This window comes from Arvicola amphibius, chromosome 12 (genome assembly GCF_903992535.2).
Source record: "Arvicola amphibius chromosome 12, mArvAmp1.2, whole genome shotgun sequence".
Lineage (NCBI taxonomy): Eukaryota > Metazoa > Chordata > Mammalia > Rodentia > Cricetidae > Arvicola > Arvicola amphibius.
Window position 1 is genome coordinate 109,100,974 of NC_052058.2, and position 14,952 is coordinate 109,115,925.

General features: G+C 36.7%; 1 protein-coding gene across 7 annotated transcripts in view; it reads left to right on the plus strand.

Annotated features, from left to right (window-relative positions):
• Positions 1–14,952, plus strand: part of Relch (RAB11 binding and LisH domain, coiled-coil and HEAT repeat containing) — an 87,887-nt gene that overhangs the window by 8,240 nt on the left and 64,695 nt on the right. For all 7 annotated transcript variants that reach the window (XR_005287640.1, XR_005287642.1, XR_005287641.1 and 4 more), the window contains exons 2-5: positions 5,172–5,261; positions 13,073–13,144; positions 13,254–13,309; positions 13,403–13,516. Coding sequence is in view for 4 of the 7 variants with exons in the window: in XM_038348904.1 (XP_038204832.1) it covers positions 5,172–5,261; positions 13,073–13,144; positions 13,254–13,309; positions 13,403–13,516 (332 nt within the window). In the remaining 3 variants the exon portion in view is untranslated. The remainder of the gene's footprint in view (positions 1–5,171; positions 5,262–13,072; positions 13,145–13,253; positions 13,310–13,402; positions 13,517–14,952) is intronic.

Here is a 14,952-nt window from a genome sequence, read left to right on the forward strand (position 1 = left end):
TTTATAAATCTTTAGTAAAGTGTATAGTTTGATGGAGTTTTTTATTTTTTATTGAAAATTTTTTCATGAAATATTTTGATGTTTTTCACCCTCTCCCTATTCCTCCTGGACCCTTCCCATCTTTTTACATACCCAACTTTATGTTTTCTCTCTCTTAAAAAAAATACAGAAAGAAAAAATTACACACACACACACACACACACACACCAAAATATACAAGTTAAAAACCAGTAAGACAAAGTATACCATTGAGCTCGTTTTGTGTTGCTCAACTACTCCGGGCACGGGGCTTACCATGAAGTATGGGCAATATGCCCAGTAAGACACCATTGAAGGAAACTAATTTTTACTTTGTGGGTGGATATCAATTGCAGATAGAGTCTTGGTTAGATGTCGGACCTTAAGTTCATGCCACCCTCTCAGTGCCTGAACCTGTGCAGTCTTTGGACATGCTAACCAGCTCTCTGTGAGTTCAGATGTGCATCAATCCTGTTTTGTCTGGAAGACAGTTTCCTTGGAGCCTTCCATCACCTCTAGCTCTTGTATGTCTTTGCGTCTTCTTGATGAAAGAAACCTTGAAAGTCGAGGTTTGATTAAGGCATCCCATTTACGACTGGGTAGTCCAGAGACTCTCACTGCATATTTTCCAGTTGTAGATCTCTGTGTTAGTACCAATCTACATCAAGAAGCTTCTTTGGTGATAGATACTGATCTGTAGGTAGGTGTAGCCGAATGTCATTAGAAGTCATTTTAGTGCTGTGTTCTTTTAATAGAATAATATAGTAGGTTTTCCCCAAGGCCCATGACTTATCTAATCTGAGACTTTTGGTAACTTCAGCATTTTCAGGCATGGGTTCCTTCTCATAGAGTTAGTCATAAATTCAGTCAGATAAAACAGCCTGGTATTGGCATAAAAACAGACAGGAGGACCAATGGAACCAAATAGAAGACTCAGATAGTAACCCACACACCTTCAAACACCTTATTTTTGACAAAGAAGCAAAAAATATGAAATGGAAAAAAGAAAGCATATTTAACAAATGGTGCTGGCATAACTGGATATCAACATGTAGAAGAATGAAAATAGACCCATATCTATCACCATGCACAAAACTCAGGTCCAAATGGATCAAAGACCTCAACATAAAGCCAGCCACACTGAACCTTATAGAAGAGAAAGTGGGAAATACACTTGAACGCATTGGCACAAGAGACCACTTCCTAAATATAACCCCAGCAGCACAGACACTGAGAGAAACAATTAATAAATGGGACCTCCGGAAACTGAAAAGCTTCTGTAAAGCAAAGGACACGGTCAACAGGACAAAACAACAGCCTACAGAATGGGAAAAGATCTTCACTAACCCCACATCAGACAGAGGTCTGATCTCTAAAATATACAAAGAACTCATGAAATTGGTCGTCAAAAGAACAAATATTCAAATTAAAAAAGTGGAGTAAAATGACAGAACTCTCAACAGAGGACTCTAAAATGGCTGAAAGACACTTAAGGAAATGTTCATGCAAATCAAAGCAACTCTGAGATTACATCTTATACCTGTAAGAATGGCCAAGATCAAAAACACTGATGACAACTTATGCAGGAGAGGTTGTGGGGTAAAGAAAACACTCATGCATTGCAGTGGGAATGCAAGCTGGTACAGCCCCTTTGGATGTCAGTGTGGCGGCAATTTCTCAGAAAATTAGAAAACAACCTTCATCAAGACCCAGTAATACCACTTTGGGGTATATATCCAAAGGATGCTCAATCGTCTCACAAAGACATGTGCTCAACTATGTTCATAGCAGCATTGTTTGTCATAGTCAGAACCTGGAAACAACCTAAATACCCTTTGACTGAAGAATGGATAAGGAAAATGTGGTACATTTACACAGTGGAGTACTACACAGCAGAAAAAAAAAACTACATCTTGAATTTTGCAGGCAAATGTATGGAGCTAGAAAACATCATTGTGAGTGAGGTAACCCAGACACAGAAAGACAGTTATCACATGTACTCACTCATAAGTGGTTTTTAAACATAAAGCAAAGAAAACCAGCCCACAAATCACAATCCCAGAGAATTTAGACAACAATGAGGACCCTAAGAGAGACATACATAGATCTAATCTACATGGGAAGTGAAAAAGACAAGATCTTCCGAGTAAATTGGGAGCATGGGGACCTTGCAAAAGGGTTGAAGGGGAGAGAAGAGGTAGGGAGGGGAGCAGAGAAAAATATAGAGCTCAATAAAAAATTTTTAAAAAATAAAAAAATTCAATCAGATATTGGTTGGTTACTCTCAAAACAATTGTGCCACTGTTATACCAGTATATCTTGCAGGCAGTTTGCTGCTGTAAGTTATAATGCTCATAGCTGGATAATATTGATGATTACTTTTCTCCTATGGTACCACCTAGAGTGCCGTCCAATACCATGAGTACTAGGAAGAAACTTCTAGTTAGTCACTGGATTGACTTTTCTGTGTTCAATGAGATATGTTTTTAGCAATAGGCCTTTATCATTTAGTGTGCAATAAGTGTTTGGATGTTTCCATGGGGCAACTTTGGCCAATAATTCAACAATATGTAACTCCTTGCTGGCTCTGGAAGTTTTACCTGGTGTCTATATGATGTCTGCTTGAGGCATTGTTTCCCTATTATTTAGATTTCTTTCGTATGTGTGTGTGTGTGTGTGTGTGTGTGTGTGTGTGTGTGTGTGTGTGTAGCAGTAGGTTTCCACCATGTTTTTCACATGCTCTTTAGTATCAGTTATCTCTCCCTGTTTTCACACTTTATACTCCTCTTTCATAACCCTATTTAATCTTCCTATTCTGTCTTCCCTTTTGTCTCTCCATAATAGCACATTCCATTTCCCTTTCTTTAGGAGATCCTAGTCACTTACTGAATACTCAACTTCTCTGTTTATTTGGATTGTATCACACATATTAAAAGCTAGCATCCACATATAAAAGAAAATATGCAATCTTTGCCCTTTTGGGTCTGGGCTACCACACTCAGGATGATTTTTTTTCCAGCCCCATCCATTAACTTATGAATTTCATTTTTCTTAACAACTGAATAGCATTCCATTGTGAAATGTACCACATTTTCATTATCCATTCATCTGTTGATGGACATCTAGGCTCTTTCCAATATCTAACACTTATGAATAGAGCAGCAATGAACATGGATGCGCAGGTGTCTTGGTAGTAGGAGGTAGAGTCCTTTAGGTATGTGCCCAAGAATGGTAGAGATGATGGTGAGGTGGATCTGTTCCAGGCTCCCTGAGGAACTGACAAGCTGTAGCAGTTTGCAGTCCCTCCAGCAATGCGTAAGTGTCCCCCTTTTCTTTCATCCTTGCCAGCATATGCTGTCATTTGTTTTACTGATCTTGATCATTCTGACTGAGGTAAGAGGAAATCTCAAAGTTGTTTGTTTGTTTGTTTGTTTGTTTTTTCCACAATGGCGAAAGATGGTGACTATTTCATTTTGCTTTATCTTTTGAGAACTCTCTGCTTAGTTCAATGCCTCATTTGTAATTGGGTTGTTTTCTTGATGCCCAGGTTTTTGTTGTTGTTTTGATTCTTTATATATTATAGATATACACACTCTGATCAGTTTTGACAAATGAATGCATCAGTAGTGACCCATGCTCCTACATCTTATATGTGAATGGGCTGTTTCTCTGTCAGATTTTATTATTTTTGTTCTTTTGGTTTTCAGCAATTTGATTATGATATTCCTCTGGTTATGTACTCTATCCTCTGGTGTCCCCTTAATGTTTTTGAATCTGTATCTGCTCAACCTCTTGTTTTACCTGTTGCCTCCATTTCTATGTTTCCTAGACATTATGTTGTTGGTCTATGAAAATAATTCTGTTGATTTTTGTCTTAGTCACCTTTCATTGTTCTTCAAGTAGAAAACGTTGTTTACACCCCCCCCCCGCATTTGTCTATATCTGTGCATACATGCCCAGAAGTCATAGGCCACTTGCAGAAATTGATTCCTTCCTCACTATCTGGAGTCCACGGACTGACCACAGGTCATAGACTCACAAGTGCTTTACACACTGAGTCCATCTCACTGCCCCTATAATTATTTTTAATTCATTTCTCTGTCATGTTTATTCTACTATACTCTGCATTGGACTTTTGGTATGAAGCATTTACTTTCAGGTCTACTGATTTTTCTAGAATTTTCATTTTTTTTTATATTCTGTACTTTCTGCTAGGATTTTCTATCCTTTTTGTTTTTTTGTTATTTTCTATTATTCTGCTAAAACATCATGACCAAGACAACTTGTATAAGGAAGGTTTATATTAGGCTCAAGGTTCCAGACAAATAGTGTCCATCACCACTGGGGATGGAAAAGTGTGGCTGCAGGCAAGCAGACATGGCAGCACAGTAGCGGGGTGCTCATATCTTACACAGCAAACAGGAAGCAGAGAGAAGCTCCCTGCAAATGGTACATGGCCTTTAAACTCAAAGCCTGTGTCCAGTGGTGCACTAGCTCCACAAGGTAACACCTCCTAAGCCCCCTAAACACCAGCAATTGGGGACAAGTATTCAAATGCCTGAGACTACCTCAAACCACCACACTTTCCTTCACTAAACATAATTTTAGTCAATCTTTGTGCTCTGATTGCCACATATGGCTTGCCTTGGAATTGATCCTCTTTGCTCATATTTTCTCTTGGTGCTGGATGACAGTTTGCTGTTCTTGTGTATCAAGTCATCTTGTACTGTATGATAAACAGTGTATTGGATAGATTGTGAAGATTGGCTTTGGTCTGTTTTTTCCAGTTTCTTCTGTTTCCAGTCAGCAGTTATCCAGCCCAGACTAAATCTACAAAGTCTTTCAGGTGCAGTTCAAATAACTGTCTTTGGAGAGGTGCTTACTGTCTGTTTGGAATGTTTGGTTGCTTGGCTGGTTCTGGTTATATTTCTTGTAATATGTTTTATGTATACTTTGTTCATAAGTGGGTCATTTGGGTAACATGATTATCTAAAGTAGTTAGATTATTTTTGAGCATTTTTAATCTTTTTGTTTGGTTGGTTGGTTAGTAGAATTTCTAGAATTTACAGTTTTATTAAATGACAATACTTGAATTATAATCCCTTATTTTACAACTAAGTAAAAAACTGTTATGTTACTTTTCTCTTCTATAGATCGAGCTGGGAGCATTAGTACTCTTGATTCTTTAGACTTTGCAAGATACTCAGATGATGGTAACAGGGAAACAGATGAAAGAGTGGCAGGTGAGTAAAACTGGAAAGATAGATTTGGATTCTTTGATTTTTTTCAGAAATAATAAAATGGCTTGAGTAACTATCTTTCTCCAACCGTATGGTATGTTAATATAAGTAGTTATTATACAGAGTTAAGTACTGATTTCAAATTTAAATTGGAAATATGCCAGTTTGCTGTTCCAGTGGTGTCAGAAGTTTTACGATATATAAACCTACAATTTGCTGGATTTTCCTTGTAGCAAACTAGTTAACAGCTCTTATAAAACAGGCTTATATTATCGGTTGCATAGTTCAAAGGTAACTGCCTCATTCCCTGATACTCCAAGCTAAGACCAACATTCACATATATCTATCAGTATAACTGTACATTTTTCAAAGCTGGTTGAAATAACTCTGTTCTGATTGTTAATTTGAACTTTGCCTTGAGTTCTGTGAATGTTCCATAGCTCTCAAAGTTGTTCCCAGAAATTCCTGATTGTCCTGTGAGGCCTGGTACAAATGGGTCTTTCAGGACCATACCATTGTAATAGGATAACATCTTTTCTATTTGCTTAGTTATTCAAACCAGTCTCCTCCCTTCCTATCCCCACCCTCTTCCTCTCCAGTACTTCTAGATAGATATCAAGATATCAATCACCACTGGATCCATAGAGCTTCTAAGGACCAGCTTGTCCTCATACTCTATTCTGTCAGAATCTTTTGATGCCAGTGAGAATTTCTACAGAATCTACCCTGGAATTTACCAGTGTAGAAGCTGTGACTCCTTGGGTGCAAGCTGCTTCTTCAAGATAATGACTTCCTGGGATTGAAGTCATTTAGTGTTATAAGAACTGTTTTCTTAAGACTTTGGCCAAGAGTAAGACATAAAAAGCAAGATTTAAGCTCCAGTGGGATGTAGGCATTCCTGAAACTGAAGGGCCATACGGGCAAACAGCAGTGAGGGCAGAGTGAGTCTTGACCTACACCTATTAGTAAAGGATTTTTCTTGCACATACTGGGACAAGTTTGTTAAAGCCTACACAGTGCTGACCTACTGTAGTCACTATAATAAAAATAAACAATTCTTGTAGTATACTAGCTTGCTTCACTCTAAACACCGAGTGTTTACTGTTTCATTCCACCTACCCACAAGAAACTAAGGCTCTGGGAGAAAATGTACTAGACTTGAGTAGTGAAACTAGGATTCAAATCCAGATAGCCTAGCAACAGAGCCCACAATTAACTAAACCATATGCTCCCTCTTAATGTGAAGGATTATGTTTGATCTAATTAAAAATTCCATTCCAATATATGGTTTCCATTCCTTGCTCAAGACTAGAGAGTTGATCTTTAAAACTTATGGTATTATGTAAGTTGGTAGGTGGATAATCGATTTTAATTCAACCAAAGCTAAGAGGGCTCAACATTATAAATAATAGTAATATCAATTTAATGAAAATGTCACTGTAAGAATTTACTGTGACCTTTGTTGTGAGCATAAAATTTAGCAACAGTCATCAAAACATCAAAATCTAGCACTTGGCAAGCTGAGGCAGGAGACTTGCCCCAGGTGTGAGTCTAGCGTAGGTTGCATAGTGAGATTCCAACCAAAGAAAAGAATAAGGGAAAAAAAACTACAAGTCACATCTGTAACATCCAAAATAACAAATCAAATGGAAAGTTAATTGAATAAACTCAGGATTGGTTTATCCTATTGTATCATTTGTAAAGTAGCATTGTTATATAGTTGCATATTAAATATTATATAGTAAATGTTAAATATTTTTATTGATTTTATTGAGCAAATGTTTTTCTCTGCTAAATATTAAATATTTTATATTGTATAGTAAATATATGGTAGCTGTTGTTGTTATTGTTGTTTGAGATAGGTTGGTTCTCGTGTATCCTAGGATAGCCTGGAACTCATTATGTACCTGAGTATGATCTTAAACTTCTGACCCTCCCTACTTCCACCTCCCAAGTGCTGGGATTACAGTTGTATGCCGTCACTATTTGTGTTGCTGTACTGGGGATCAATCAAATACAGGGTGTTTTTTTTAAATGTGTATAGTTACATGTTAAAAAAAAAAGCAAACAAAAAACTCTTCCCCAAAGCTATAGAGAAACCTAGTCTTGAAAAACCAAAAAAAAAAAAAAACTCTTACTAACAAGTTGGCCATATAGTTGTGTTCTTTAATTTCTATTTGAAGTTAGATTCCATTAGACTGAAGAGTTTCTCATTATTTAAGTAGCAGAAAGCATTGTTTAGAAACAGGCTCTGATCCATTCCATCTGCCATTGTATCAGAACAGAAGTGAGAAAGTTAGTATCTCCCTTCCAGATAGAGCAATGTACCTCATCCTCTACACCCTTGCACAACAAACAGTAGAATGTGGGACTGGAGAGTTGGCTTCGCAGTTGGCTGTACTTTCAGAGAATCCAGGTTTGATTCCTACCATCTACTGCAGGGCTCACATTGATCTGTAACTCCAGTCCCAGTGCCTCCAGCGCCCTCTTCTGGCCTCTACAGGCACCACCAACCATGGTGCATAAACATTTCTACAGGCAAAACAAAAAAATTAAATAATTTTTTTTGAAAAATAATGTTTTGAATGTGGATATTTTGATGTTACATGTTTAATCCAAACAGTATATCTTACCTGTAACTTTAGGGAGCCAGTCATTTTCTCATTACTATACTGTGCTAGTGGATGATGAACAATGTCTTCATCTTCCTTAGAGAAAGGACATGTTATTCTAGAAAACAGCTTTCAGTATATATGGGACCAGACGTGTATGTACATGTGAGACTTTAGGAATATAATCACATTTTCTAAAGATTGTGATTCTTTGCTAATCATTTGTAATAATTTAAAAGTGAATCAGAAGACATGTCTACCTTTCCCCCCATGCCTCCCACCCTCCAGTGATTGGATCTAGACCTCATTCATGTACTTTCCCACTGACCCCTATCCCCAGGCTTAGGGGATACAGAACTGCTCTCTAATGTGACGGGAAAGATCCTCCTGTATGCTGGAAAGAAGAGTTACTGCTGGTCAACTCAGCACGTAATAGTTGATTCAACTCTGTATTCCAAGTATTATGCTGTTCTCTTCTAAGGTGACTCAGATCTTGCCTGTGGAGTTCCCAGCCCCTGTCCCCTGAGTAACAAACACTTAGTAGCACCATGGTCTTGTTGTTCCTTGGGTAATGGCCGAGGCAATGCCTGTATTCCACTGCCTCAGTAGCCTCTCTGTTTTGCTGAGATAAATCTGTGTGAACTACGTTGGCTTCAACTTTGAGATCTTCCTGCCTCAACCTCCTGAATGCTGGGATTACAAGCATGTACTGCCATATCTGGCCTGGAATTTTTTTCTTTTTCTTTATTTTTTTTTCCTTGAGATATGGAGACTCTCAGTAGGTAGCCCTGGCTGTCCTGGAACTCACTCTATAAACTAGGCTGGTGTAGTAAGAGCTGCAGGCAGGCCTGCTTTTTGCCCCCCTCCCTCCCCCCGCTTCCGGCTGCCTGGCTAGCTCAGTCGGTAGAGCATGAGACTCTTAATCTCAGGGTCGTGGGTTGAAGTCCAGCATGTCTGACCTGGTGGCTGGCTTCATGGCGTCTGTCTCAGAGAGAAGAGGCATGACATCTGCCTATGGCAGGCTGGCCTCAAACTCACAGAGATTCACCTGACTCTGCTCCCCAAAGCATGTGTCACCATGCCTGGCTAGAATTTTTTTTTTAATCTAATTTCTCTTATTCTGTGTATCTCCCCCGTGGGTTTTTTAATTATTTTATTTTTTATTTTCATTTTTTTGCAAGTGTGTGTGTTCTTTTCCTATTAGCAGAACTTTTGGATTTTATTTTCTTATACTGAACCTTATATGAATCTTATAATTTGGTATCATTTAAAATTGGATTGGTATACCAACAAGGCTAGATATAGCATTCTGAAAATAGATTTATCTGCAATTTGTTACTGTGGAATTAAGGTAGGATTTGAAATGGGTAAAAACTATTGTGGTGGGTGGCTCAGTTAATATAAAGGCAGTGGTCATTAAATTTTTGTGGATCATGGATAGGTAAATTTAGAAAGATGAGATTTTCTACAGATTGTTTCTGTCTTTGATATTTGAGTATCATAATATTAGCATGTATAATAATGCATAATGTTACAGAAGTCTGACATTTGGGCTGTTATAGAGATGGTTGAGATGAATTGCTAGTTCTAAAGGATTCGAATCAGTATGATTTGGACATTACTTGACGGGAGGATGAAGACCACATGTAAGTGATGAGTAGTCTCCAAACTCTCCTTAGTTGACTTGGAAACTAACTCAGTGGATGGAGGTATCATTAATGGGGAGAGATGACTCAGGGCAGACCAGGTGTGAGAAGAAAAAATGACGCAGTTTAGTTAGGATCAGATGCAAAACTTAGGAGATATCCAGGTGGGCATATCTAAAAAATAAGATTGTATCTGGTGAAAGGGTTTCAAGAGAGTGATCATAAAGAACGCCACAAGAATGCTTGGCCTGGGTGTTTAGGTAAAATGAGAAAGGGCCCAAGATTGATAATGAGAGAAGCCAACTTTGAGACAAGTAATAGAGGAACCTGAACAGAAAGAATAATAATAGGAAGGGATTTTTCCTTCTTTTAAAGGACTGGAAGAAAGGGCTGCTTTTCCAGCCTCTTAGAGAAATATAGAAATGGAGGTGCCTATGGACTATAGAGTTTAAATTTGCTCTGATGTACTTAATCACTAAGTCATGTTTAATGCTACAATTTGCTTTTTAAGCCCAAAATAGGCAGGAAATTCCATAAACCCAGTAGGGTGATAATGTTACTAGATTTTTATTACTTTTACAACAGAGTTTATCTAGGATTTTAGCACATGGGAGGCAGAGGCAGGAGGATATTTGTGAGTTCAAGGTCTACAAAGCAAGTTCCAGGACAGCCAGGGCTACACAGAGAAAAAAAATGAACAAATTTTTATTCTAATTTATATTCTTACTCTCCTAAACCACTCATAGAACGCTAAAGTATGAAGAGTTGAGAAATGTTATTTCTGGTAACATTATATTAAGGGGGACAAGAAATTCAGAAAGCTCTCACCTGAAAGAAGACAAATGCACATCTTCAAAGAAAAGGGAGGCAAAGCCCTGATTCTGACCTATTGGCTTGAGCAAAAAATTTATTTCCACTCTCATGTCAGCATGAAGTAGTTTGAAAAACAATTCTGGATTGGGACCTATGGTAATTTAAAATTGCTTATACTGACTTAAATGTCTCAGTAAAACTGTAATGTAGTGTTAATATACATGCATGTTTGTAGTTACTACATTTAATCTCATGTAGATCTGGGCATGTAGAATGAGCTGATTGGTTATTGGTTCTTATATATAAACACATAAACCCTCATACACTTTTAGGAAGAATTCTGATTTTAAGAACTGCTTACAACTTGTTTCTGAGCATGTCTTCTTACAGGGTAATTCAGTTTGCTCTTCAATCTACTGTTTGAGGAGACATTCATATATGTATAAATATTGTGTGGCTTTAAGAATCTTAGCAGTAGAAGGTAGAATAAAAGAATAATGAGGGTAATATTTAAATATTTTGTATACATGTATGAAATTGTCAGAGAATCAATTTTAAGAAGAAAATCTTGTAAAATTCTCCTAAATCTGTATTTGCTTGGTTATATTCTACTTTTATAGAGATGTGCTACAGCTTCAAGCATAAAGCTCTGTCTTGTAGAGACTATATTTTATACTAAGAAACATGCAGCAGAGTGAATTCATTTTCGAAGGCTGTCTTTTCAAAGCATTGCTATCTCTAATAACATTTGGCAATATGTATTTAGATGTTTGTAAAATATAAATTCTTGCCGTCTGACATGGGTTTTTCTGGCTTTCTGTGCCTAATCATTTTTTGTTTTGTTCCTGGTCACCAGTTTAATTTGAGTATTTCCCATTTTGTGTTTTTACCAGTCCCCCCTTTTTTTTCTCTCCTTCCCCCACTTTTCTATCATTCTGGTGTAGGGCATTTCTGATCTGCAATTGTTCTGTAGTATATTTTGGTCAATTTTTAGTGCTATTGAAACCATAATATGTATACTTTTTCCTTATACATAGTGTAGTTAGGTGCTTTTTTTCAAAATTTTATAGAATTTTGAAAACATTTTAAATGAGCAAATTTCTACATAAGTCTATTCTGCGATATAAATAATCTGAATTTAGCATAATTCCTAAGGAGTTTCTCAAAAGTGTGGTTTAGGGGGAAAGTCTTCGCTTTGCTGCACAGCGTGGTTGCAGATCAGCTTTGCTGACTACCTAAGGCACGTAGTGACCCAGTGCCCTCCTAGTGCTTCCGTTGCTACTGCCGTTCAACTCTGTGCATCAAAATCAATGGCCGTCATAGCTGTGACTCAACTACATCTTGAGTTCTTACTGAACACATGCAAACTGAGTGAATCCTATTTTTTTCCATGTATTTTTATAGCTTTCTTATATCTGATGCCATTTTTGTGTACCAGTCAATCGGGGCAAAGTTGCATTTCTTAAGATGGAAATTAAATTGTCTAATTTTTCTTCAAGACAGTAATTACCATTTGTGATGAAAGTCAATTACTTTTCCCAGAGTTTTAGTTAACAGAAGTAACCTTTTCCCTCAAATTTAAGCTTGCTGTTTCATAAACACAATATCCATAAATTTAAGAAAATTTCACAGTTAAGACACATGCAATTCAATTTTGCTTAAGACAAATAATGTTCAAAGTTTAATAGAGGTGTTCCCAGCATTGGTGTTATCCTATAATCAGACTATATGATAGTAGGAGAAATCTTTGAATTTTATTAATCCCTCTTAACAGATAATAATCTATTTGAAGACTTATAAAAATACTTTTAAATTCTTCCTAATTTTATTTAGTACCCTTAGATAATTACATACAACTATTATAGATGTGATTGGCATATATATAATCATTTTCTTTAGGATTAACTTGTTTCTATTCCTTAATGTTAAATTTGAACTAAGCATAAACCTTTAGGTCTTTTTTCACTTTTTGTAAACAGGGTTTCTCTGTGTAGCCCTCACTGTCCTGGGACCTCTCTTTGTAAGCCATGCTGGCCTCGAACTCATAGAGATCCACTTGCCTCTGTCTCCTGAGTGCTAAAGCATACACCACCACCACCCAACCTTTCAGGTCTTTTTTTAATGTGTGTCTGACCTATCTGCTTGTTTCTAGAAAACGTACTTCCTTACACGAAAATGTATACACACACAACTCTTGTTGCACATTGAAACTATACCCTTCAACTGAGCAAAAGGTCTAACCATTAGTGTTTCTACAGTCACAGCATTCGGAACAGTACATTTCAAAGTAACTTAAAAGTAGGAGAGGGGTTGTTTTGTTTTGTTTTTATAAGGATATTTGCTTATTTTTCATGTAATTTTTAGCTAACCTCCCCCCCAAATTATGTTAACCAAAAACATTTCATTACATTTTCTTACCCAGATTGACTAAATAAGAAATACTAAGATTTTCAAATTTTTAACTACCTAAATAAAAGTAGGCCACAGATTATATTTTTAATAGCTATTCCTTGTCAGACAGCTAGAACACACCCCCCTAACTCTGCTAAAAGAAAGCGATCACCAGTTTGCTTGCTAATCAACTCTGCTGCATGCGTTCACAAGTTTCATAAAGATTGCATGCTTTCTGTTTTCAATACAAATTGTGTTTTTTTCATACCCATCTTTGCTTTTTATTTTTTTATTTTTGTTTCCCTTTTCTTGGTTGGATGCCTGTGTGTGTTTAATCCAAATCCCTGTCCAGTCCTGGAGTTTGAACTACGGAAAGCCAAGGAGACCATTCAGGCCCTCCGAGCCAACCTAACAAAGGCTGCAGGTGGTGTACATAAAACTTTTTGAGCCTTTTCCCACTTTTACAATGTAGAAGTAGCTGGACTATTTTTATGTGTAAAATAGTAAAACATTATCTTATTTTATCCCACCAGAACATGAAGTTCCTTTGCAGGAACGAAAAAATTACAAATCAAGTCCTGAAATTCAGGTGGGTGAATGACAGCACCAGTTCTCTTCTGTGCAGCCAGGTGTCAGGGAGCAAAGCTCACATTTCCCATCTGTCTTTTATTTTTGCTTCCAGGAGCCAATCAAACCTCTTGAAAAGAGAGCTCTCAACTTCCTAGTCAATGAGTTTTTGTTGAAGAATAACTACAAGCTTACATCAATAACCTTTTCAGATGAAAATGATGATCAGGTAAAGTTACTGTTCAGTAATGTCTGCTTTAAATTTACTTTGTTTCTTTGCTTGATTTTTGGAAGTGGGTAATTTCTAAGAGTAAATCAGGTATGACTCCATTTAGTATTTCATTGGCCCACGGATCTTTTCTGTTTTGTAAGTTTTCTAAATAAAGACTTGTCTTTCTTCCCAGGTAGCTTTTTACAGCCTGTGATTGTCAGTATGACACCTTCATATATGTGTGCATTTGTAAAGTATTCTTTTTAAAACTGTACATTTACTTGGTCCTATAAATCAGTGTAGCTTAGAAATTGAGTTTGACTATAAAATTTTTTGAGTAGCACTATATTTCATATATTCAATAGCACAGTTAGAAAGTGTTTTGAATGACCATATATGATGTATGTATATGTGTGTGTAATTGGTTCTCTGAATACGACTTAGCAGAAGTAAATGGCAGAGGTTTTATTATGAGGGAAGCAGAAGGCTGTAGTTTTTATCTTTGTTCGTTCATCTACTTTGTGGTACTCAGCAGACACTCAACCTCTGAAGCTGCACCCTTCCCCCAGAGGCCATTTTTTTAAATGAAGGTTATTCTTTTGATTCATAAAATCTACTGTGAATATTTTTACAGAAATAGAAGTTCTTTAAAGGACATAGCAGTTTATTCCTCAGTTATCATCACGTGTTTGGCAAGACTTAAATGTAATACATCTAATCGTCTATGATTTAATAGGACATTTTCTGAGAATATTAGCAATTGCTAAGTTATATCACCACAGTGAAATTCATTGGCATGATACATACTTTCAAAGACTTAGTAAAGTGCTATAATTTTAGTGATGTCATTCATATTTGAAGTCTGTCATTGAATTTAATGCAGTATATGGCTTATAGTTATAAATATTTATTCACCACATGATAGGTAGCTTTACTGAACTTATTCTATGTAAAAGACATTAAATATTTACCAAACATGATTACTGTGGTTATAATTTAAGTCAATCATGTCTTTTTCTCATTAACTTAACAGTGAATAGTAAATATTTAAAATGTGAGAAATGTTGGAAAGGGAAAAAAGAGGTTGAAAGGGGCAAAAGAATAAACAGAGAGGACAGGTCAAACAGTATGGTGGTCTCTTTAAACTTGTACTTTTAATTGCAAACAATTGATCCTACTCAGTTAAGAATCAGAAAGTATCAGGAGATATCAGCAGTACTTCCTCAACAATTGACAAATAAATAGCTTAGGATATAGAAGATCTGTGTTTCTTCATTGACTGATTTGACATTAATTAAAATGGAAGTGGCTAGGAACTAGTGTAGCCAAATTAACTTTGATAAAGAACAAAGAGGACTTGAATCAAGATAATCACAAGGTATCATGTTGTTATGTAGACAAGTAGGCCAAGGAGCCGATTCCAGTAGAAGCTAGAGGGTGACCTGCACATGGAC